Genomic DNA, 24,777 nt, shown 5'->3' on the forward strand with positions numbered 1-24,777 from the left:
GAAATATTTGGTACTAGTAGGAATAGAAAGATGAAATTCTTAGAGAAGAACTGATGAGACTTGGTGACTAACTGGATGTGGGAACTGTGACAAAATCACTTTAAGTCTGTTTTAAATCTTGTAAAAAATTCTGGTTAAATGTTGTCTTATGATGTTTTGGTAAAATCTTGGATTTGTAACTGAAATACTCTTACTAAAATAGTCTGTATGAGAAAGCTGCAAAAATTGAAGCAGCTGCTGAGGGATATTTAATGTGAATTTCATTTTAAATAAGGGCCATCTAAGGAAATAAAACATATTGAGGGGAGAAAGCTCTCATTTTCTTAGGTGAGGAGGATAAAATGCCTCCCTTCTGACTGAAAAAAAAAAGATTTCAGAGAGAAGAGGGAATGGGAGTAATAAGAATAAGGTCAACTAACTTCTGGCAGGAACTCAGAACAGAAGAAGTGATTTTTTAAGGGGAAATAATGTCTGCCTTTTGGTTAGTTTATAAGCAGACAAAGAAAAGAACAAGACCGGAGGGAATTAAAAAGCAAAGGAAATGGAGAGAACCCTGAAGCCTGTGCACATGGGCTTCAGGGAAGGTTGTGTCACAGTACTAAGAATTCTGAAGGAATATAAAGGCAACTTTCTCTTCTACTTAAAGACCAAGATAAAATTAAGTATGATTAATTGCATTCATCTACCAAATACTTGTTGGACACTGAATTGAATAAAGATGATTAAAACACCATCTTTGTCCACAGAGAAGTTACCATCAAAGTTGGCAAGAATCTCTTAAATCGCTAAAGCTGATGGTCTTTTCTCTGTCCTCAGTCTTTTCTTACCTATCCACTACATTCGGCACTGTTGTTTATCCTCTCCTCTAAAGCTCTCTGAGTTTCTATGACAATACTCTCTCCCGTTTCTCTGCTTTTCCTCCCACCTGATTGCTCCACTTCAGTTTCCTTTGATGGCTCAACATCCATTTCATGATTTTGAACCCTTGTCTATTGTGTGTTTGCATGTGTGAGTACATGCATGTGCATGCACACGCACACGTGTGTGTGTGTGTGCGCGTGTGTAAGCTTCCAACCTGTAACATTTGTCAAAAACTCTCCTCACTGGTGAAGGGAAGGATGACTCCACATTGCATGCCTATGTGAGGAGTATAGATTCTTCATTCCATCTTCAAAACAGCCTGCGTGGAGAGCCAGACTCTCCTCAGGACTGACTTTGCGAAAAGAGAGACAGACTTTGAAAGGCAAAAATTTAAGAGAATATCCTTAACATGTCCCTAATTTCCAGATTGCCTCCCTCCAGCCTCTTGGGGAATTTTTCCTTAGGTGAAATCAGGGCCTCTATTAGTCAAGCTGAGATAGCTCACTCCCAGAGAGAGAGATCAATCACTTTTTGTATTTTCCAGTATATCCTAATCTGAAAAACTCTTTGATTAGATTGGAAACCAGTTTGGAAATTCAAACCACCAGGGCACCCCCTGTGCCTGAGTGCCTGAGACTCTTCACTCCTTTCTGGAGATGGAGGATGGGTGGATATTGGAAAACTCTTTCCAGATCTTCTACTATTTAAGGATGGCACTTAGGGAATTCTCATCATTTCCTACCTGGCTACTTCCCTGGACTTTTTCATCTCCAGAATCTCATCATTCTGCAAGATGAAATCAACTCAGAAATTCACACCTCCTCAGATAATTTCCTTTCTCTGCTACATAACTTCATCATGCCACCATGCCTGGTAATGGACACTCCTTTTCAGCTTCCTTTTTTTGTTTTACCTTCCATTAGATCAGGGGCTCCTTGAGAGCAGCGATTGTTCTTTGCTTTTCTTTGTACCCTCAGCACAGTGATTGGCATATTGTAGGCACTTAATAAATGTCTATTGATGCTGACTTTCTGGTTCTGAATTCTGCTCACTGTTTGTTGGGGCAAATAGGTTTATTCACTATTAACTATATGTGATAGTGTTTTATTTAAATAGAATTTGGTGGGCAGGAGTCAAGCTTGTGGTTGTAAGCCTGGAACACTTGCTCCCCTTTAAGGGATAGGGACCAGGGTAATGGCTTGAACTTAAAATTAAGGTAGGACGTCATGTTTTCTTAATTTATCATTCTCTCTTCTTAAACTCTAGACCATCAATATTTAGGGAGACAGATAGATATAATTCTAGTCTGGTATTATCTCTCCTAGAGGAGAACAGTGTGACTCCTATTCCCTTCCAGGTAAGAATCAAAGTCTCCCTTGGAGAGAGGTGGGCAAGATTCGAGAAACATCTATCAATATCTTCCCTCAACCACAGTCAGAGAACTCATCTTTCTCTTTCTCTGTCTCTGTCTCTGTGTCTCTGTCTCTCTCTCTGTCTCTCTCTGTCTCTGTCTCTCTCTCTCTCTCCATTTCTCTGCCTCACTCTGTCTCTCCCTCCCTCTTCTCTCTTTCCCTTCTCACTTTTTCTTTCTCTTCTCTCCTTCCCTCCCCACCTTCCTCTCTCTTACTACCTCTATCCAGGTATAGTCTCTCTCCACACATCAGTACATCACCAGTTGTCTACTGGATATTTCACACTGGATGTCCTAGAGAGAACTCAGAGTCACATGAGGTTAAATATTACTAATGTGGAGAATGAATTACTGGACTTTAAACTCTATGAGACCAATGATTATATCTTATTCAACCTCTGGATGCTTGTTGAATTGTATGGATCAAATAAGAAAAGTTTGGGGCTTTTCTTTATCAGTGCTTGGTAGATTGACAGGAATAGAGAAAGTAGAAAAATTAACAATAAAGGTTCCAAGTGAAGTCATTATATTTATTCTTTTTTGGGGACAAATTTTGCTTTAGGAGATATTATTTCTTGAAAGTAGATTCTTATCAAGAAAAGGTTCTGTTTCAGTGACCCTTGTCTTCTCTCTAGCCTTGCATTCACTCCCCAGGCACCTGTTGCCAGGAATCATCCCCACCATACCTAAGGTCAGGCTCACTAAGAATGAGTTCTCACAAGAGTAATAGGAGCATGAAGTTGCTGAACCCACGAGAGTGTGATGATTAGACATCAAAATCCTGCAAGTACGTTGTTGCAAGTACGCCATGCTGCCTACCTGTTCTGTGCCTGTTTCTTTGTTTCTTATGTGCTTCCTTTTCCTCTCTCTGCCCTCAGTCTATGTAGATCTCCTGGCTGATGACTCTCTGCATGGGCCTTAGCTATCCCCTGGCATTTTGCTCTCTACACTCTATGTATTCTTGATTTATGTTGCATTGTCAGCTTCCAGTTTATTGCTGTCCAGACCCTTGAATTTATCATGGGCCCTGCTTTTCTTTTGCTGTACTGAACCTTTTGCTCCCTATGTCCTGATGCTTTCCACTACCTATCTTCTTTCCTATTTAATATTACTATGCTTGGCTGTTTTTATGAGATTTTTATTTTTATTCTTAAAGTGCAAGTGGAAATTTATGCCATTTAAAAATTATCCATGCATAGGCTAAAAGCTGGTTGTTATCACATGACTAATACATAAATATTATCTCTTGTCAGGTAGCAAGGTATTCCAATTTTATCCCAACTGTACTAACTAAAAGGAAATAAACATTTTATTGATACCTCAGTCACATTTATATAACTCTTTGAGGTTTGTAGAGTACTTTGCATGTATTACCTCATTTGATCCTGACAGTAATCCCCTGGAATAAATGATATCAGTATTGCATTGAACAGATAAGCAAACTGAGTCTGAGAGAGGTCAAGTAAGTTGCTAATGAAAATATGGCCAGTCCGTATCTCAGGTAGGGCCTTATTTCTTAATTCATATACCCTTACTCTTTCCTCTTAGCCATACTCTTTTGAATGCTGGATTCCCAAGTGAAAATATAAAGTAAGGACAACAAAGCTCACAAGGGAAGAGAGGAGTGAGTCAAATATAACCTCAAATGCAGAACTTTGGTGTCTTTGAGAGTGATACTGTATATAGGGAAATTTGGAGAGGAATTTTCTTTTCTTTTTTAGGGGAAATTTATGTGTTTGATTTTAGACATGTGAAGTTTGAGCTGGTGGTAGACTATGTAATGCACCTCAGTGGTAGAGAATATAGTTGGCTGAATATAAAGTCAGGAACACCCAAGACTGAATTTTGCCTATCTTACACCCTTGTTGTATGGCTCTGGGTAAGTCACTTACCCTAACTGAGCCTCAGTTTCCTGAACTATAAAATGGAAGTAATCATAGAACCATCCTTACAAGACAGTTGTGAGGATCAAATGAATTTATTTTTGTAAAGTGCTTTGCAAACCTTACGGTACTATGGGAGTTGAGGTAGTAACCCAGCAAAACCCTCTCAACATTCACCTCCAACTAAAATTAAAATGACACTTAAAATTAAATTCTGGAGTAGCAGAGCCAACAAAAGGTGGGTGCGAGATATTTTTCCAGGAGGTCAGCAGGAGAGATCTATGTCTCTGGGATAGGAAAAAGTCAGAAGCCCATTTGGAAGTACTGAGAGCTCTCAGCCCAGAGAAGGTAAGGGGGTCAGACTACTACTGTTCAAAAAGATATCACAGGGGCCCTAAAGTGACACTGAGAGTAGGACCGATAGCTATTGAGCAATTCTATTGCCCATATGCAGTTCTGGATCACGCTTCCAGGGTGGAGAGGAGAGCTGATGGTCAGTCATGAGAGAATTGGAATCCTGTTCTCAGTTCTAAGGCCAAAAGGAACAACAAATGCTTACAGCTGCAGGGGAGCAGGATTATTTTTAGGTAAAGGCCAGAGTGTGGACCAGCAGAGCAGTGACCACATGTCTCCCAAGATCACATTATTTTGCAAGTATTCAAAAATTTACAGACACCCAGAAATAGCTCTGAAAACAGCAACACAAAAGAGTCAGAAGCTTGGGACAGTGCCTCCCCACCCCACGTTAGCAGAGCTGAACTTTAGTATGAAGTTCAAAGTCAACAAGCAGAGCCAAGCTGGTGGAATAAAGGCAGGGACAAGTCTGAGCTACCCCTACCAAAGCCCTCCAAATAACCTTTAAATAATGACTCTAAACAATTCTAGGGCAGTATAACCTGCAAAAAGATGGAAGAAAACAAATTTCCAGCCCAAGACAACTTGGAAGGTCAGCAGGAGAGTTCGCTGCATCAGGACAAGAGGGATACACAGCCCAGTTCAGGCTACACCAGTTCAGACAGGCCCCAGAAAACAAGGAGGAGGCCTTGGGAGCCACTGAATCAGCAGCCATAGCGGCCTCTTCCAGAGCTCTTGGTCCACAGATAGTAAGGGGGTAGAACAACTGGTCAGAGGGTGATTACAGGGTCTCTTTGCTAGCAGTGAGGCAGGACTCTGTTGCTTTGCCCATACTCATAACTGGGTCACAGTTTTGGTGACAGTCCCAGGATGAGGAGCATTAGCACAACAGAGCATGTGGCCACAGTAAAGGAGGGATGCTCCTTGGAGTTCCAAGAGAGAAAAGAGTGCTTGTGGTCTCTCACAGACCAGAACACAGGCCAGGAGAGGAGTAAACATCTTTCCTTATATCATACCACCTTGGAAGAACTGAAAACTTATAGATCCCTAGAAGTATCTCTGAAATTAGCTGCACAAATCCCTGAAGCTTGGAACAGTATGCCTTCCACACTGAAAACAGAGCCTGGCAAGATAAGCAAGCAACAGAAAAAAAATTCTGACCATAGAAATTACAATGATGACAAGGAAATCAAAACACACACTCAGAAGAAGATAACAAAGCCAAGCTCCTATATTCAAAGCCTCCAAGAAAAATATGAATTCACCATGGAAGAGCTCAAAAAGGTTTTTGAAAATAAAGCAAGAGAGGTAGAGGATAAATTGGGGAGAGAAATGAGAGTGGTGCAAGAAAATTATGAAAAACGAGGCAACAGATTGATAAAAGACACACACACACAATACCAATGAAAATTATACCTTAAAAAACAGACCAGGCCATTAAAAATCAGAATTGTCCACATGGAAAAGGAAGGTCAAAAGCTCACTGAAGAAATCAATTTCTCTAAAAATTAGAATTGAGTGAATGGAAGCTAATGAGTTCCTGAGAAATCGGGAAACAATAAAACAAAATCAAAAGAATGAAAAAAATAGAAGACAATGTGATATATCTCATTGGAAAAATTGATAACCTGGGAAATAGACCCAGGAGAGGTATTCTAAAAATTATTGGACTTCCTGAAAGCCATGAACAGAAAAAGAACCTAGAATCTTTCAAGAAATTATCAAGGAAAACTGCCCTGATATTCTAGGACCAGAGGGTAAAATAGTAATTGAAAGAATCCACCAATCATCTCCTAAAAGAGATCCCAAAATGAAAACTCCCAGGAATATTATGGCCAAATTTCAGAGCTCCAAGGACAAGGAGAAAATACTGCAAGCAAACAGAAAGGAACAGTTCAAGTATGATGGAGCTACAGTCAGGATAACACAATATTTAGCTGCTTATACATTAAAGAATCTGAGGGCTTGTAATACAATATTCCAGAGGACAAAGGAGTTAGGATTACAACCAAGAATTACCTACCCAGCAAATCTGAGTATAATCTTTCCAGGGAAAAAAAATAGATATTCAATGAAATAGAAGATTTTCAAGAATTCTTGATAGAAAGACCAGAACTATATAGAAAGTTTGATTTTCAAATACAAGACTCAAGAGAAGCATAAAAAGGTATTCAGGTAAGGGAAATCATAAGAGACTTGGTAAGATTAAACCATTTACATTTCTACATGGAAATATGATCCTTGTAACTCATAAGAACTTTCCCATTATTAGGGCAGATAGGAGTATATATAGACAGAGGTTGTAGGTGTGAGTTGATTATGAAGAGATGATATTTTACAAAAGTAAAATTAAGGGGTGAGAGTGGAATGCACTAGGAGAAAGGGAAAGGGAGAAGTGGAACGAAGCAAATTATCTGACATAAAAGAGGCAAGAGAAAGTTTTATAGTGGAGGGGATGAGAGAGGAGGTGAGAGGTAGCGAGTGAACTTTACTCTCATAAGAATTGACTCAAAGAAATACTAACATATATGCTTAATTGGATACAGAAATCTATCTTACCCTACCAGAAAGTAGGAAGGGAAGGGCATAAGGGGGATATGTAATAGAAGGGAGGGCAGATTGGGAGAGGGAATAGTCAGAAGCAAAACACTTTTGAGGATGGTGCAGGGTGAAAGGAGATGGAAAATAGAATAAACAGGGGGGATAGGATGGAAGGAAATACAGTTAACAATAGTAACTGAAAAATTGAAAAAAATTGAAGTTTCTCTGATAAAGGCCTTATTTATCAAGCATATACAAAAAGGAGTCAAATTTATAAGAGTAAGAGCCATTCCCCAATTGATAAATGATCAAAATATATAAGCAGTTTTCAAATGAAGTAACCAAAGCTGTCTATAGCCACATGAAAAAGAAAATGCTCCAACTCACTAGAAATGTAAATCAAAATAATTCTGAGGTACTAACTCATACCTATTAGATTGGGTAATAGGGCAGAAAAGGAAAATGATAAATGAAGGTAGTGTGGGGAAAATGTGACATAAATGCACAGTTGGTGGAGCTGTGAACTGATCCAACCATTCTATAGAGCAATTTGGAATTATGCCCCAAAGACTATAAAACCATGCATTCCCTTTGACCTAGCAATGGCACTACTAGGTCTTTATCCCAAAAAAGATTTTTAAAAAAGGAAAAGAACTTATCCATACAAAAAATATTTATAGCAGCTCTTTTCTCATCACAAAGAATTGGAAATTGAGAGGATATCCCTCAATTGGAGAATGACTGCACAGGTAGTGTATGTGATTGTAATGGATTACTACTGTGCTATAGGAAATGATGAGGAAGATGCTCTCAGAAAAGCCTGAAGAGATTTGCATGAGCTGATGCAAAGTGAAATGTAATATGTACAAAGTAACAGCAATATTTTAAGATGATCAGCTATGAATGAATGACAGCCATTCTCATCAATAAAATTACCCAAGACAACTCTCAAGGACTTATGATGAAAAATGCTACCCATTCCCAGAGAAAGAACCGATGGTGTATGAATACAGATTGAAACATACTTTTTTACTTTCTTTATTTTTCTTGAGGGTTATTTTTGTCTATGTTTTCCTTCACAACATGACTATTATGGAAATGTTCTTCATGACTACATATGTATAACCTAGATCAAATTCCTTGCTTTCTCATTGAGAGGTGGTGGGGATAGAGGGAGAGAATTTTGAACTCAAAGTTTAAAAATGAATGCTAAAAATTGTTTTTACGTGTAGCTGGGAAAAAATAAAATACTAAATAAAATTAACTCTCTAAGCTACACTACTAGGCAAAAGAGTTCAAAGTCAAGAAAGAGACTAGAAAAATGAGCAAACAACAACAACAACAAAAACAAGAACTTAACCATGAAAAGCTACTAGTGTGACAGAAAAGATGAAGACATATACTCAGAAGAAGACAACAATGTGAAAGCAGTTATAAGAAAAGCCTCAAAAAGATGCCAACTGGATATAAGCCCAACACAAATTCTTGGAAGAGGTAAAGAAAGAGATATGAGTGGGAGAGGAAAAACTAGAGGGGGGGGGGGATATGAGAGAGATGCAAGAACATCATGAAAAAAGAATTAACAGCTTGGTGAAAGAGGCACAAAAATCCACTAAAGAGAAGAATGCCTTAAAAAACAGAAGTGGCCAAAAGGGTTAAAGAGACAAAACAAATTCACTGAAGAAAGCAATTCCTTAAAAAAAGCAGAATTAGTGCAATGAATAAAAAAGAGATACAAAAGCTCGTTGAAGAAAATAAGTCCTTAAAAACTGGAATAGGACAAGTAGAAGTTAATGACTCCATGAGACATCAAGAAACAATAAAACAAAGTCAAAAGAATAAAAAAATAGAAGAAAATGTTAAATGTCTCTTAAAAAAACTGACCTGGAAAATAAATTGAGGAGAGATAACTTAATACTTATTGGATTACCTAAAAGCCATGATCTAGGTCTATATCCCAAAGAGAACAAAGAAAAAGGAAAACAATGTGTATGTACAAAAGTATTTGTAGCAGCTCTTTTTATGGACAAATATTAGAAGTTTAGAGGATACCCATCAATTGGGGCATGATTGAAAAATTTGTGGTGTATGATTGTGATGCAATACTACTGTTCTATATAAGAAATTATGAGGAGGTTGATTTCAGAAAAACCTTGTAAGAACTATATAAACTGATGCAGAGTGAAGTGAGCAGAACCAAGAGATCATTGTATGGAGTAACAGTAATATTGTGATGATGATGACCATCAATTGTGAATAGCTTAACTAATCTGATTAGTACAATGATCCAAGACAATTCTGAAGGACCCTATCCCCCTCCATAGAGAAATAAGTAATGAACTCTGAGTGCAAATTGAAGTCTGATTTTTCCATTTTATTTTCTTGCTTTTTTGTGAATGTCTAATATGAACTTGATGTTTTATATGATTTCACGTGTATTATTGATATCATATTACTTACTTTCTCAGTAGGCAAGAGGGATTGTTTGGAGGAAAATAATTTGGAGTTCAACATTTTTTAAAGGAACATTAAAAATAAGCGATAAATTTGAAGAATGACAAAGTTCTTAACAATCTGGTCCTAACCTTAAAAAAGTGTTTTATATGTTTTAACTATTGTTACTAAAGGAGGGGAGTAGAGTTGAATAGTAGATAGACGGCTGGATTTAGAATGAAGAAGAGGAATTAAAATTCCTCTCTTGACATTGGCTAGCTATATGATCCTGGGCAAGTCACTTAACCTTCAATCTCAGTTTCCTCATCAGTAACATGAATATAATAATAGCACCTATATCATAGGAATGTTATAAAGATTGAATAACATAAGTCAGGTACTTTGCAAATCTGACAGCTAATACTATTATGAAAGTATAAATGTAAAATTTATCAAGAAGTTGTAAAGGTAGCATGATCTTCAGTAGAAGTATAAGTTTGGAAAATTAGGTTTGGGAGTCATCTATAGAGAGGTGATGCTGGTCTTAAATGAATAAGTGAACTTTCTGAGGGAGAGTGTCAAAAGTAAAAAGAAAACAAATAAAACACAGGACTGAGATTTAAACCATTAATTCCCCACCCCACTCCCAAACACATACATAGTTAAGGTGTGGTGGTAGGAAGAAGAAAAAAAAGAATACAGCAAAACATAGCATCTAATTATTTCCAGTGGCCTCATAATGATCTTCCTGATTTTTTTACGTTTCTTAGGTGTTCTCTGTAGGTTATGACTCTCTTTACCTATAAACTTGAATGTATATGAACTCTAAAGTTCCATGCCCAATGAATTTTCTGTTTATGTATTTACTCCTTTCCCCCTTATTATTTCATTCCTTTTCTCATGGGAATATTGAAAAAGTGGGGGGTTGGATGTGGTGGAGGCAAGCTAGAAGTTTGGGGCATACACTCTTGGTCTCCAGAATAATCTTCACTCTCACAACTTCTAGCCCAATGGTCTAAAAAGTCAAATATTTCCAACCTTCTTCCCTGTGATTGAAATAATCCTTCAATTCAATCACGGCACAATCTGCTTCTTAATACTGTCTGATATCCTTAGAGGAATGAATACCTGTTTATAATATGAGCACTGCATTCTTGTGTGTTGTGAATTTATTATATCAGTTGATACAAATATATTCAGTGCTTGGAGTTCTTGGTCCTTAAGCATATGCAACAATTAGGGCTGGACATATACTGGACTAAAATTCAGGGGCTTGACACTAGTTTGATATAGCTAGTGATGAGGTGTATGCCTGTGATGCATGCAGCTACCCTGAAGATGTGGTTAATGCTAGACTGAGTTATAGTGAGGGGTATTGAACAAGATGGAGATAAAGCCACCCGGTGGGTTTCTCCCACAGCTTTATTATACCTGAGAAGGATTGGATTCTTTTGTTAGCTGCTCCAATATAAGAATGTTATGACAACAGGTACCATGTTGAGACATCTTGCACAAAGACAAAATATGTCATGATTTGTGCCCATTACCCCAGAGCTTTCAGTGAAAGGCCTACAGGCAGTTGGCAAGGAGGTTATTTAAATGGGTCTGCTATGGGATGGGGGCCAGTGAATACCATCTCCCTCTCTTTCCACTTTGTCATATCTCCCCCGATGGAGAGCTGTACTTTCCCATGATTACTGTTCTTATTGCACATTCCTTCTTATCCATTTTGAATGATGTTAGTCTATTTCTGTTGTCCTCTGAAAAATCTAAATTGGAGGAAGCAACCCTATTTTCCCCTTGAAACAATCTGTCTGCTGCAAAGAAGCTGACAGTTTTCCATTGAGCCCAGTATGGGGACACCAGGGTTAAGAATGCAGCATGATCTATTTAGTGACAAATTAAAATTCATTCCTGTGGAAAATTGAGAGTAGATTAGTAGCATTGCCTGGGCTTGTCAGACACTTCATGGATTGAAATCTTTGGGGCAATTAGTAAATTGTGCATGGAATTGTCAAGCAATTAATAAGGAAAAGTTTGCTTATCTACCCGATTATTTCCTGGACTGGGTAGGGGGAGGGGCTCTCAATGGGGGCTTTGAATCTGATAGAAAGTGTTATATCTATACTCATTCATTCATTCATTCATTCACTCACTCATTCATTCATTCATCTAAGATTATGTGAAAAACAAGTACTTTAAGTAGAGAAATGCAAATAATGATTTTTGGGAATAAGAGATTATATCTCTATCTTGTGAGCAGATTTTGATAGGTGTTTTGGTTTTTGATAACTAGAAATTTTCCCCAATAATGAGGGTTTCTGGCACTGAAAATAACACTATTCTAGTCATAATTGTTTATTACACAAGAAATGTGGCAATCCCATAATTCCTTTTAATTATACACCAACACATGCATGTGAGCACCATCATAATATCCACAACTAGAAAGTGTTCTTTAGAGGTATGCTGAATGATTTGGAGTTTTACAAAGGTACCCAAATTGGTTGTTTTCAAAATGGAGTGTATACACTGAAGACAACAATTATACCAAAGCTGGGCTAATGTATTGATTTAGTTGTATATTGGCCAGTGCCTTTGGTGAGATCAGAGTAATGTAGCTTCTTAATTTCTTCTCTTGGCCATGTTCATGGGAACGTTTCATACAGTGTACTCCAACTTGAAAGTGATAGGTCAAGGGAAATATCCTCTCTGTTCCACAAAGAGAGCAGTTTAATGGGGAAGGTGTTTTTATCGGCTTCCATGGTTACTCAGGTGAAACCCATTGGCACATGGACATACACTCTGACACCATTCTATGTAAACCCAGACATGCTTCTGCTCATTTTAATTAGACAGATAAAATTAGCAAGGAGATTAAGGTAAAAGGCAAAATTAAAAATATTTAAATGTTAAGTGGAATTTACAAAAGTGAATTGAGCAATGAGGTACAATAGAGAATAGTATAAAGAGAAACACAGAAACATATGAACATACCTCTGAATATGAACATACCTCTGAAGCCATACAACCTAAGCCAGTATTTAAGACCAAAACCCTTAGGTCCACATGTTAGAAAAGAAGATTCCTTCTTTGCCACCTACCTATATGTTACTGGAATGTTGGAGAATATTCTCCACATACTTTTTTTTTTTCTCTCTCTTCCTTTCCAGTTGCCAGTAATCCAACAGTCAATACTATTCTAGCATGGCCCAAATAAGATCCATTTCAAAGCTCTCCTCTTCTTCCTGTCTCTGAGTTTGCAAGCTATTGTGAGTTTGGTTTCCTTTCTTTTTTTCTCCCCACCCCCCAATCCCAATGAAACCAGTGGTCCAGCTGGGTCAAACAGAAAGTCAAGTCAATAACCTATGATTGTTCCAGACTTCCTGGGGAGTGATGGTGCTGATGCTGTTGCAGTTCTTGTCTTTTGTTTGTGTCTGTTATGAACAAGCAATGAAGCCACAGTCATTTTACAATGCAGACACACACACACACTCGTGTTCACACGCACAGAAACAGGTTTTCTTTTTTTTTTTCCAATTTGTGGTTTCTTTTTCCTTTTTGCAAAAAATGCAAACAAAAGAAAAACAAGGTTTTCAATTGAAGGTACATCTCTTCTTCAATATGAAGACATTAATTGACTTGGTTTGGATCCCCCATGCAGTGGTCAGCAAAGTCCTTTGGTAACTGACAGAAAGACATCTTGAGATTCAGGCGCTGGACAATTTGTTTGAAGAACCTTCCCCACACAGGTCATGAGCAAAGGGAAATGGATGTGGGAGAAGGGACAGGGGTCTAGGGGAGGAGTACAAAAGGAGAAAAGAAAAGAAATTTCATTGGTGAAGAAGAATTGAAAATTGCTTTTGTTTCTTCCCTCCACCTCCTTCCCTTTCTTCCTATTGGTTTATGATTGTTGCTCACTGATGGTGGGATTTGAGTTTATTTTTTGTTCCCCCACCACACATTAATTTGTCTTCATTTCCTTTTACATATATGACTTTTTTTTACATATTTATAGTTAAATATTTGGTTTCCCATGGCATCATAAAGGTGCTTCTGTCAGTGAGAAATGGAAGTTGCCTGTTAAAAAAATCAAGTCCAGTTGACTCTTCGTTGGTGGCATTATGATTCTCAGTTGATAAAGCCAACCTCTCCAAAACTTTTCACAACTTTGTTAACCTCTCTTTCCCCCTTCAACCCTTGTCCCTTTCCCTCCCACTCCTACCCCTCAGAAAACGAGAATTCTCATGCCATTGAGGTTGGAGATTGACTCATCTGTACCCTCATGGAATGCACACTGTTCAGGATCTTCTTCTGATGTCCTGCCAAAGTCACTCCTATTCTCAGAAGGTCTCTGGGGGAGGAAAAAACAACAACAAAAAGCAATTCGCTTTACCTTCATTTATTCATTCAAGATGCATGCATTGCATGCCCACTATAGGGTACCAATTATGCTCAAATACTCTACAATCTAGTAGAGAATAAAAGACACACAAATAATCACAATGAAAACTAGAATATCAATGCTTAAAACAAGTTTGAATAATGTAAAATGAAAGCTCATAGGAGTCTGAAAAGGAATCCTGGAGTTGGTAGCTTTTGATCTTGACCTTTAAAAAAAGTGTGTACTGGGGCGGCTAGGTGGCACAGTGAATAGAACACTAGCCCTGGAGTCAGGAGGACCTGAGTTCAAATCTGACCTCAGACACATAACACACACAATACAAAAAACCTAGTCGTGTGACCTTGGGCAATTCACTTAACCCCAACTGTCCTCCAAAAAAGCAAAAAAAAAAAAGTGTGTATTGGGGCAGCTAGGTGGTGCAGTGAACAGAGCACCAGCCCTGGAGTCAGAAGGACCTGAGTTCAAATTTGGCCTCAGACATTTAACACAAAACTAGCCATGTTACCTTGGGCAAGTCACTTAATGCTAATTGCCCTCCAAAAAGCAAATAAATAAATAGATAGATAAATAAATAAATGAATAAACAAATAAATAGTGTGTATGTGGGGGTGGGAGAAGTTGTAGTTTTCAAGAAGGCATGCTAGACATAGGGAATGGTGTGAATAATGGCTGAAATGTTTATAGGAATCATATAAAGAAGGGAAAATATATTTAAAGTATTAATAATTCAAAGTATAGTTGAACAGAATTATTTGGTTCAAATTAAGATGCATGGAAAATGTTTCCCTTTTCTTTTCCTCTCCATCAAAACACTCCTTCCTTTCCTTCAAAGTAATGCTTGAAACAACTCCTCCATGAAATCTTTCCTGATTAACCTAATTCTTCTGCAATCACTCTAATTATCCATAAGGTCTTAGGCACATGGGTGCAGCTCTCATTATTTAGGTGTGTTTGGAAGCAGACCTAGGTCATGAGCAAATTTTCTCAGTCTATCAAAATATTTTTTGTTGAACATCATTTCAGTTTCAAGGACTTTGCATTTAGTCTAAAACTAAAGTTCTTAACCATTTTTGTATCATGGACTCATTGGCAGGTTGGTGAAACTTATAGAGCCCTTCGGAGAATAACGATTTTTAAATAATTGAAGGAAATGCTAAAATTCAGGTAGAGTTTAGTGAAGTTAAAAAGATGTAGTTTTGCCTTCCCAGGTCCACGGACCACCTAAATTCTTTCCATGGACCCCAAATTAAAAAGGTTTAAAGCCTATGTTTGAGATTAATTCATTTTCTTATTACCTAATTTAGGTAGGGCAGAGTAATTTGATTGATTTATTCATTCTCTCCATCTTTATAGATAGAAACTCCACCTTAAGGGCAAAACTGAAGGGTTTGGGTTTTTTTTTTTTCATCTAGAGAGACATTCCATCCACACACTGCCACCAAGATCCCACTGAGCCTTCCTTTAAAGTCAATGCTCACATATCGGCATTTTGAGAAATTTGTAAAGGTCAAGTATGCATGCTTTCTTTATACCCTTTCTGACTACTAATTTTCTCTGTGTTTTGGAAAGGAAGGTCCTAAAGTTCCAGTAAATATGTCCCTCCAAATGACTTAATTATCTAAATGAAAGATATCTGGCTAAAGTCTCTGTGACTTGGCTTCCAGTCTATATTTTATGTGGAGACCTATATAATTTTCTAAGCACTAACATGAATAAAACTGTTGGCTTGTTTGTACTTCTCCATTGGTAGCTTGGAAAGAGGTAGACAAAAGATCATATTATAGTCATGTTTCTTTCAATAGCTAAGTAGAAAAAGGTTCTTGAGATTGAACAAGCCTCCAAAATGGAAAACTATAATTTTCCACAACTGTCCTAAGGTATGGACCACATGCCTTCTGAATCCCCAAATCATAACTAATCAGATTACTCTCCAAAGTTTCTCTAGACCAAGGAAGAGTAGAGAAGCATTGGACATAGCTGTTGATTTTTTTCCTACACATATTTTCCCCATCTTATTTTATTTTGGCAAGGCTACCAATTTCTCCTGAGCTGCAGTCTACTTGGGTTATTACATATTATGGCTATTAGGATTATTATTGTCATGAATCATCATATTCCATGTATATATCATATATAAATACACACATATACACTCATGCATACATGATTTACATTTCTGGTCTTAACAACCTCTTGCTTGGGGCTTGTTTTCTGTTCAACTTTCTTTTATTCCTCCCAAATTATACCAAATTCTTTCCAGAGTTTCTATTTCTTACCTGAAAATACATTCCCTATATATATCAACTTCACTTTCCACTCAAGTTTTTCTATTTCTTTTTGTTTCCTCCTTCAGTTCTTTTGCATGTGGATATTTCCAAATAGAGGAGAAAATTCTTCTGGGGCCAATTATTCTACACTTCCTCCATTGTACTGTAAACAAAGGTGTGCCTTTTCTGCCTTAGTGGTCAGAAAGAGAAGTGAAAATAAGAAGGAACACAGTTTCATTGCAGAGTCATTTCCATCCTTGAACCATAGCCTCTGCCAAAAATCCCATGGCTTCCATTTTATACCTACAACTTGAGGTGATTGATTTTCTACTTGTAAGTATTGCATTTTTATGTTTTTGTGCTTGATGGTAATTTACAATGGCAGGAGCTGTCTTTTTAGGTAATGCCTGGATATGTACCCAGGGTCTATAACAGAGAAATTAAATGAACTCTGATGTTTAGTAGATCCGAGTTTGGAACCACATCCAAACAACCTCTAAAGAGAGAACAGTGTCCGTGTTATCACTGTCAACAGCAATTTTCCAAGAGACAAAGCTGGAAGTGGAAAGAAGGTGCCTTTGTGACACTGGGTCCAAGGGAGATCAGTGACTAGGGACATGTCAGATGCTGAACTTAGGGTTACATTCTCTCTGTCAAGTGGGTCAGAAGATGGAGTTTATTGAAAGTAGAATTTCAAAGGTTTAGAATGAAATTAGAGGTAAGAGGAATGGTAGAATCTGGCCATTGCTTCTCTAACCTCTCATGAGTATCTTATGAGTAGGCTGTTGGATATGTGGCCTCTGGGTAGTCTGGCCTTATGTATTCCATTAGCCAGAGATATTTACCACGATCAGGCAAAGTGAGTCTAGAAGGTTGGACCAAGATTCAGGCCATTACCCATATGAAGTGTGATACAATTTTCTTTGATACGATGAACTGTGCCCACCAGTTGTAATAAAACCCTCTTCCCACCCAACAGAGACACTAATTTCATCTATTAGACTATGAGCATTTAGGGTGGAAGGAAGAACAATTTGGTACAGGTTTCTAGTTTTTTTTTTACAAGTACTACTTATGTAAAATCTCTAGATATTTCCTGTATCTTTGAGCTTGGTATTAAGATTGAATAATGTCTATTTCTACAGTTTGGTTTAAGTTATTGTGTATCTCTGTTCTTTTCATCTGAAGACTTCCATTGATGGTTTGTGTTTCAGAACTTGAATGATGGAAAAGAGAATCTCAGGGAACAGACAAATAATGTGTAAATATAACTTTTAAGTTCTCTCACTTGTTATAGTCTACAGCTTTCCCTTCTGTCTTCCCAATATATATCACTTCTCCATTTATCCAACAATATATAGAGCTGTGAAAAGAAATGAGGTCACACATAGTCAAATCCCAAGGCATAAGGGATAACTGCATCCTTATTGGGTAAGCTGAAGAGCACATGGTCTACTTACTCCGATGTCATCTGGGTAACCAGCTGGAGAGAGGTGAACCCAGCAGTTAGGAAACTGTCCCTGTATTGAACCATTTTAATAGCATTGAGCCAATCATCCACTGAGGTAAAGGCAGTGAAATCAGGGATGGAACGATCTAACAGGGGCTGAGAAGGCCTGCAATGACAAAAATAAGCCAGAGTTAACTTGCTAAGTTAGAGTTGGAAGAATTGATCAATACTTTAGGCTGAAAACAAGGTTAAACTGAACAGCTCAGGAGAAGAGTGTGACAGAATGGTTGGCTGACTGAGCTTTAGGGTTGACATGGTTCTTCAGGGGGTTTCCATGGCTCTTTAGTGGTAATCTTATCCATTGCCCTGCTTCCAATCAGGATCACACTTAATTCTAGACTGATACATAGTATCCTATTTCATAATACCAAGGAAGGATATTTGTCAGCTCCTTTGTTAACCAAACCCATTATCTTCTAACATCAAGAAAATGGTTGGGTTTTAGTTTTTATTTTATTTTTCTGTCCTGAGCATTTTCATTTATAAATTATTCTGGTTCTGTTATCATTAAAGTAGCCCAAGAGCACTGAAGTAGGACCTGGTTAAACTTGTTGCTCTATCTTTTACTCATTAGCAGTATGACCTGGAGATTGTCACTTAACTTCTATTTCTTCACCTATAAAATTGGATTTTTCCTATTTAGAAATATTATTGTGAAGAAATTGAGATATAAATAAATATTCACCTTCCAATGGGGCATATCAAGACATATTTAATATTTAGGACTTTCTTTAAGTTTCATCATGGCCCTGGGCTGACAAAATTCTTGGCAAACTAGACTGTAAATTCCAGCAATTCTTACTAAACTGGAGAAGCTTCAGAGATAGAATGAGTTATGAACCACCAATCTTTGCTCAGCTAAGTTCTCAAAGGATCATCACCAGAGAACCGGCAAGCATATAATTAGTGGGTGGGGGTGGGGTGGTTATAGGGTTATAGCATCATAGATCTAGAATTGGAGAGACCTCAGAGACCATCTAGTGAAACCCCTTTGTTTTATAGATAAGGAAGTTGAGAACCAGGAATAACAAGCAACTTGCCCAAGGTCATACAAATAGTAAGTATCAGAAACAGAATTGGAATCAAAGTCTTCTAATTACTGAGGTTCTGGAGTGGTCCTCCGTTACACTGTAGCTAGACCACCTGAACAGATATTGTAGTATTACCATATAAATAAGCTACCATGTAATTGATAATTCATATATATATATATTATATACATATAAAAATGTATGTGTGTGTTTGGGTATGTGTGTTTGTGTGTGATGTGCGTATTCGTTCATGATATATTTCTTAATTTTTTCCCCTAAGTTATCAGGGTGGCTGTCATTTGCTAAATCTTATAGTCCTAATCTAGGATAGCAAGGTAGTCCAATGGATAGAGTACTGGGTCTGAAGTCAGGAAGATGAGCCTTTCTGAGTTCAAATCTAACCTTAGACACTAGCTGTGTGACCCTGGGCAAGTCACTTTAACCCTGTTTGCCTCAGTTTCCTCATCTGTAAAATGAAATGGAGAAGGAAATGGCAAACTAGTATCTCTCCTAAGAAAATCCTAAATGGGTTCATGAAGAGTCAGACACAACTGAAAAATGGCTGAACCAAAATAGTTGTAACTTGAGATCCCTGTGTTTTTTCTTTGCCTTTTATCCGCTCTTTCATGGAAAACTTATTAGCTTTACATAATGAAAGAGTTCCAGAAACTGACTGCACCATTTTAAGAGAAAGCATGGCATTATGCTAGATAGATTGACTACAAGTGGAAAAAAATGAAGACTAAATTAGAAGCTAAAGCAATGTACAGATCTAAGAGATTCTCCTAATACTTCTTAACCACTTTAGAACTGGTATACATTTTAATCAAAAGAGAGGAGAGAGAAACAAGTAATAGTTTCCATTATGTAGATTTTAGAGTTGTAAATTACTTTTACATGCATTATCTTATTTGATCTTTACAACTTCTGTAAGAACAAGTATTACAATCCCCATTTTATGGATAGGGAAACTGAGGCTCAGAAAAATGAAATAATTCACTCAAGGGCACACAACAAATAACTGCTGGAACCAGTACTCAAAACCCAAGTCTTCTGACTTTAAGACCAATTTTCCAACTGACAATGACGCCTCACCAAAAAGTTTAGTGAGAAAGTGAATGGTCTTCCATTTGTTTTATTCACTAATAAAATTAGTGATCCAATTAGGTCAATCAGAAAGCCAAGGCAGGCACTGAAGATTAAGTGACATGCCGAGAGTCACATGGCTAGTTTATGTCAGAGTTGGGAATTGGATCCGGGTCTTCCTAATTCAAAGATGGTTTGGTAGCCACTCTAACATGTTGTCTCCTCTTGTGTTTGCTAGTGCCTTCTTAATTAAGTCTCCAAAGGACATTTCCCCCTCCAGAATGTACTGAAACTCACACAGCGGTGATGGTCGCCACAGTCTTGAGACTTGCTGGATTCCGGATCATTTTGTCCAGGGTGTTGACTATCTCTGTAAAGCGTGGTCGGGTATTGCGGTCCTTCTGCCAACAATCTAACATAAGCTGGTGCAGAGCAGCAGGGCAGTCCATGGGTGGGGGAAGTCGGTAGTCCTGCTCAATGGCATTGATGACCTAAAGAGGGAGACAGAGGAGAAGACTTCAGAGTGGCTACCAACATCATATACGTGAAGTTCATCCTCACATATGGGTAGGGTTTGCTTATATTTAAGAGAATATCAAATTAATTCAACACAACAAACATTTATTAAGGGTCTATTATATGCTAGGTATGCTAGATACTCAATATCATTAATATAATATGACATAACATAACAACATAACATAATATAGCACTATGTGTGTGTGTATAAAATTAATATAGTACTTGAAAGGCTGCAAAACTCTTAATGTATATTATCTCATTTTATTCTCACAGAAGCCCTGGTAGGTAGATGCTATCATTATCTCCATTTTACAGATGGAGAAACTGAGACCAAAAGAAGTTGAAAGGCTTATTTGCCCAGGTTCACACAACTAGTTAATCTGAAGTAAGATTTTTAACTCAGGTCTTTTTAATGCTAAGTCAAGGGCTCTCACCTCCTGCTCTGCCTGGCTGCCTCCAAACGTTAATGGTACTAAATACTGAGGATACAAAGATGAAAAAAGCCTCTGCTCTCAAGAAGCTTATGTTCTCTCTCCTGTTTATGAACTATGGTTATAGTCTCCCTTACTAGTAAGAAAGAAAAATAAGGTGTTAGGTAAGCATACCATAGCCCACTAGATTAATATAGTTTTATTAAAAACATTTCTTCAGGGCGACTAGGTGGTGCAGTGAATAGAGCACCGGCCCTGGAGTCAGGAAGACCTGAGTTCAAATCCAGCCTCAGACACTTAAACACTTACTAGTCATGTGACCTTGGGCAAGCTACTTCACCCCCATTGCCCTGCCTTCCCCCTCAAAAAAAAAAAGCAAAAAATCAAACCCAAAACATTTCTTCTCAGTGCTTCATTTTTTCACTACTGCATATGAACATGAAGACAAAATATTGAGATAAAGCAATTCACATTTGTATAATGCTTTTATTTCATTTTCCTCAGAATTCCTATGAGATTAGTGATATAAGTATTTTTATGCACATTTCATAGATGAGAAGACTGAAGCTTAGAGATCTATGGCTGGTCCAGTGTCACCTACCCAGTAAGTTAAGGAGATAGAATATGTTGTTGTTGTTTAATGGTGTCTGACTCTTCATGATTCTTTGTGGGGTTTCTTGGCAAAGATACTAGAGTGGTTTGCCATTTCCTTCTCCGACTCATTTTGCAGATGAGGAAACTGAGGCAAACAAGGTTAAGCAACTTGACCAGGAAGTGTCTGGGGTCAGATTTATAATATAAACAGGGCTTACTGAAAATTAAGCAGTGAGATCCCCATAATCTGAATATCTCCCACCATTTCTGCTCCTTTTGTGCAATTTTCAAGGCAATCTGTGTTTGGGGAAAAGCTCAGAAGTTTTGTCTGCAGACACCAAATATGAAAATGAAAATAAAAAATTTAGTCAATTTAGATGAGCAGTAGAGCATCTTATTGATCCCACAAAACTGACTCATCAATTTCAGCTTCTTTTTCAAATAGCACCAGACAGGCAAACAAATGGAGTGAACTCATCACACAGCTCAGCTGATTTTCCTTCCTTTAAGAAAGGCGATCTAATCCAACCAAATTTTCTCTTGGGCACTCGTGTATGTTTTTTAATCGGCCCATGGTTTCCTCTGATTGACAGACTGACATCTATTCTTAAGACTCAAGTTTTCCTTGAAGTGCATATTCTATTGCCCTTTGTCTGTTTTTGTTTTTGACTTAAAGAACTTGAACTAGAGAAGTTCAAGTGGAGAAGTTCATTTGGGTCTTTGATCCCATATCCTGGTCTGGTGTTCATAAATGAGGAGCCATTCACCCATGAGTATTCTGGTGCCAGCTCTAACCAGCTTTAGGATTGAGAGAACAATTGTTAAATTTTCTGGGCGAGCATTTATACCTCAGAAATCAGCAATTGCTACAAATAAGAGTTTGATTAAACATAGTGATTGTCTACATTAAAGAAAGTATTCATAATGCAGATTAAACTAAGAGTATGTATGTAAACATTCCTTCCCACCCCTTCCAGCTGGTTGTTAAACATTTCCCAGCATACTACTGTATTGCAGAAATGCTTAAATTCAGCAAGAGTGTAGTCTAACGCTCAGAGAATAGTCATCATCAGACTGGAGATTCAGTGACTGAGGATATAATAATAATATCATAATCATAATACTAACTGGCATTCGTATAGTGCTTTCAGATTTGCAAAGTTTACATCTACTATCTTATTCAAATCTTACAATAGCCCTGTATTCAATACCCCTTATCTCTCTGAAATGGCAAAGAAATATACTCTCATTTGTTATTCAGCCGTTGCAGTCACAGCCCAAGCTTCATGACCCCATTTAAGGTTTTCTTGACAAAAGTATTGGAGTGGTTTGCCATTTCTTTCTGCAGCTTATTTTACAGATTAGGAAACTGAGGCAAATAGGGCAAAGTAACTTGCTCAGGGTTACACAGCTGGTAAGTGTCTGAGGCCAGTTTTGAACTCAGAAGATGAGTCTTCCTGACTCTGGGCCTAGAGCTTCATTCACTGTGCCATCCAGCTGCCCAGATGCTTTCATAGTCGGTGGTTGGTATAGTGAGTTGCTTGACTTCTTTCAGAGATTCAAGAAATAACAAGGCCTTAGGAGGAGCCCACAGTTCTTCTGGTGACATTATCACTACTTTCACCATTACGATTAAGTCCTTAATTTGTTATTATTGGAGATAACTTTCTTGGAGGATTTAATGTTCTTTAAGTTAAAGACAAGCTATATCTGTTAATTAACATTGAAGAATACTTTATCTGTTTAGGCCTCCAATGACTATAACTATGGTGTCATCAAGGAACAGCTCACTGAGAATTGGAAGACATGGGTTCTGTTCAATCTCTCCATCAACAAGCATTTATTAAACATCTACTATGGTGCAGGCATTCTGTCAGGCCAGGAATCAAAAGACAAAAATTAAATGATTTCTGCTTTCAAGGAGCTAAATTGTATTCCCTACTGCCCTGTCACTGGCCTTGTGACTTTGTGCAAATCACTTGCTTTCTTGGGGCTGCAGTTTCTCCATCTTTAAAGTAAAGGGGGTCTGATGGGATGATTTATAAATTTTTTTATGAGTCTATATCTATGCTAATGAAATAATCCATCTTTCAAATAGTATCCTGATACTTCAGGAATTTTGTTTAAGCTTTCCCAAGTCACCATGGATGCTTAGAAAGTTTTCACTCAAGATCACTGATTCCTTTGTATCAAGAAGTTTTTAAGGGTTTAGGAAAGATATTCCCCTGGTGCAGAACCTAATCCTAATACCAATAGAAACACCAATCCTAAAGATTAGCATTGTCAGACTGCCAAGGTCACCTGCAATTCTAAGATAGCTTTTTTTCAAAGACAAATAATATTCTGGGTATTTTAGGCTATCTCCAAACCTTATACTTTTTTGGACACAGAGCCATGTACTGCCATAAATCCCAGGGAAGCTCTCAGATGAATATGTTACTTCTATCCAAGAGACATGTGACCGTTGATTATATTCCATTCAACCATTACTTATTGGTGCCTTTATGTATAATAATAGGTGCTATGGAAGATACTACAGTACATAAAACTTGTCACTTCCCTTAATGAATGGTCTAGTTTTTTTCTGGTTTAGTAAAGAAAATAATATAAGACAGGCACACAGGTAAAGAAGAGAATAATGTAGGAAGTTAAAAGTGTAGTAAGGGAGAAAGAAAATGCAATGTTTGTCTAGAGAAGAGAGAAATTTTTTCTAGAGGTTACCTAAAAGAACTGATCAGACTAGTGCATATATGAGGCTTCTCATACAATCAGACTTTTAATGATCCACTCATCTGCTTTCATGCTGATGAGTGCAAAACTTCAAAGTGAGACCAGCAGAATTTTCTGGCATTCATTGACACTGTAAAAACATAGTTTATAGAAAGAAGAAAGGAATAAGGGAAAGAAGGAAGGATGTAAGGAGGGAAAAGAGAAAGGCAGGAAAAAAAGGAGGAAGAGAGAAAGGAAGAAAGGAAGGAAGGAAGGAAGGAAGGAAGGAAGGAAGGAAGGAAGGAAGGAAGGAAGGAAGAAAAAGGGAAGGAAGTAGAGAAGAGACGGGGAAGAAGGGAAGAAATGGAAGGAGTAAAGAAGGGAAGGGAAGCAGGGAGGAAGGAAAAAAGAAAGGAAGAAGAAAGGAAGAGAGGGAGGAAGGAAGGGAGGGAAAAGGGGAAGGGAATGAAGGAAGGAAAAGTTTTTCATTAGTAAATTTATTTGGGATAGATATTATAGATGGAGAATGAACTAAGTACAAAATTAAAATATAGTAGAAGGAAATAATGACGGAAATAAGTATTTTTTAAGTGCCTACTGTGTGCCAAACCCTATTCTAAGCACTGTATAAATATAATCTTATTTGGTCCTCACAATAACCTTGTGAAATAGATACTACAATTATACTCATTTTACAAATGAGCAAATTACAACAGAGAGAGGTTAAGTGACTTGTCCA

The 24,777-nt window shown here is 37.6% G+C and overlaps 1 protein-coding gene across 5 annotated transcripts in view; it reads right to left on the bottom strand.

Annotated features, from left to right (window-relative positions):
- Positions 1-11,827: 11,827 nt before the first annotated feature.
- The window catches only part of EPHB1 (EPH receptor B1), a 763,406-nt gene continuing 750,456 nt past the window's right edge, over positions 11,828-24,777 (bottom strand). For 2 of the 5 annotated variants that reach the window (XM_069108696.1, XM_069108693.1), the window contains exons 14-17: positions 20,080-20,273; positions 17,616-17,771; positions 13,735-13,837; positions 11,828-13,278 (exon numbers count right to left, since the gene is read on the bottom strand). In XM_069108696.1, coding sequence (XP_068964797.1) covers positions 13,237-13,278; positions 13,735-13,837; positions 17,616-17,771; positions 20,080-20,273 — 495 coding nt within the window. In that variant the 3' untranslated portion in view covers positions 11,828-13,236. Of the gene's footprint in view, positions 13,279-13,708; positions 13,838-17,615; positions 17,772-20,079; positions 20,274-24,777 lie in introns of all 5 variants that reach the window. The other 3 variants (XM_069108697.1, XM_069108695.1, XM_069108694.1) reach the window with 2 other exon arrangements.

Source organism: Petaurus breviceps, unplaced genomic scaffold (genome assembly GCF_028583685.1).
Source record: "Petaurus breviceps papuanus isolate PSGF00001 unplaced genomic scaffold, PetGlider_PUasm1.0 90424, whole genome shotgun sequence".
NCBI lineage: Eukaryota > Metazoa > Chordata > Mammalia > Diprotodontia > Petauridae > Petaurus > Petaurus breviceps.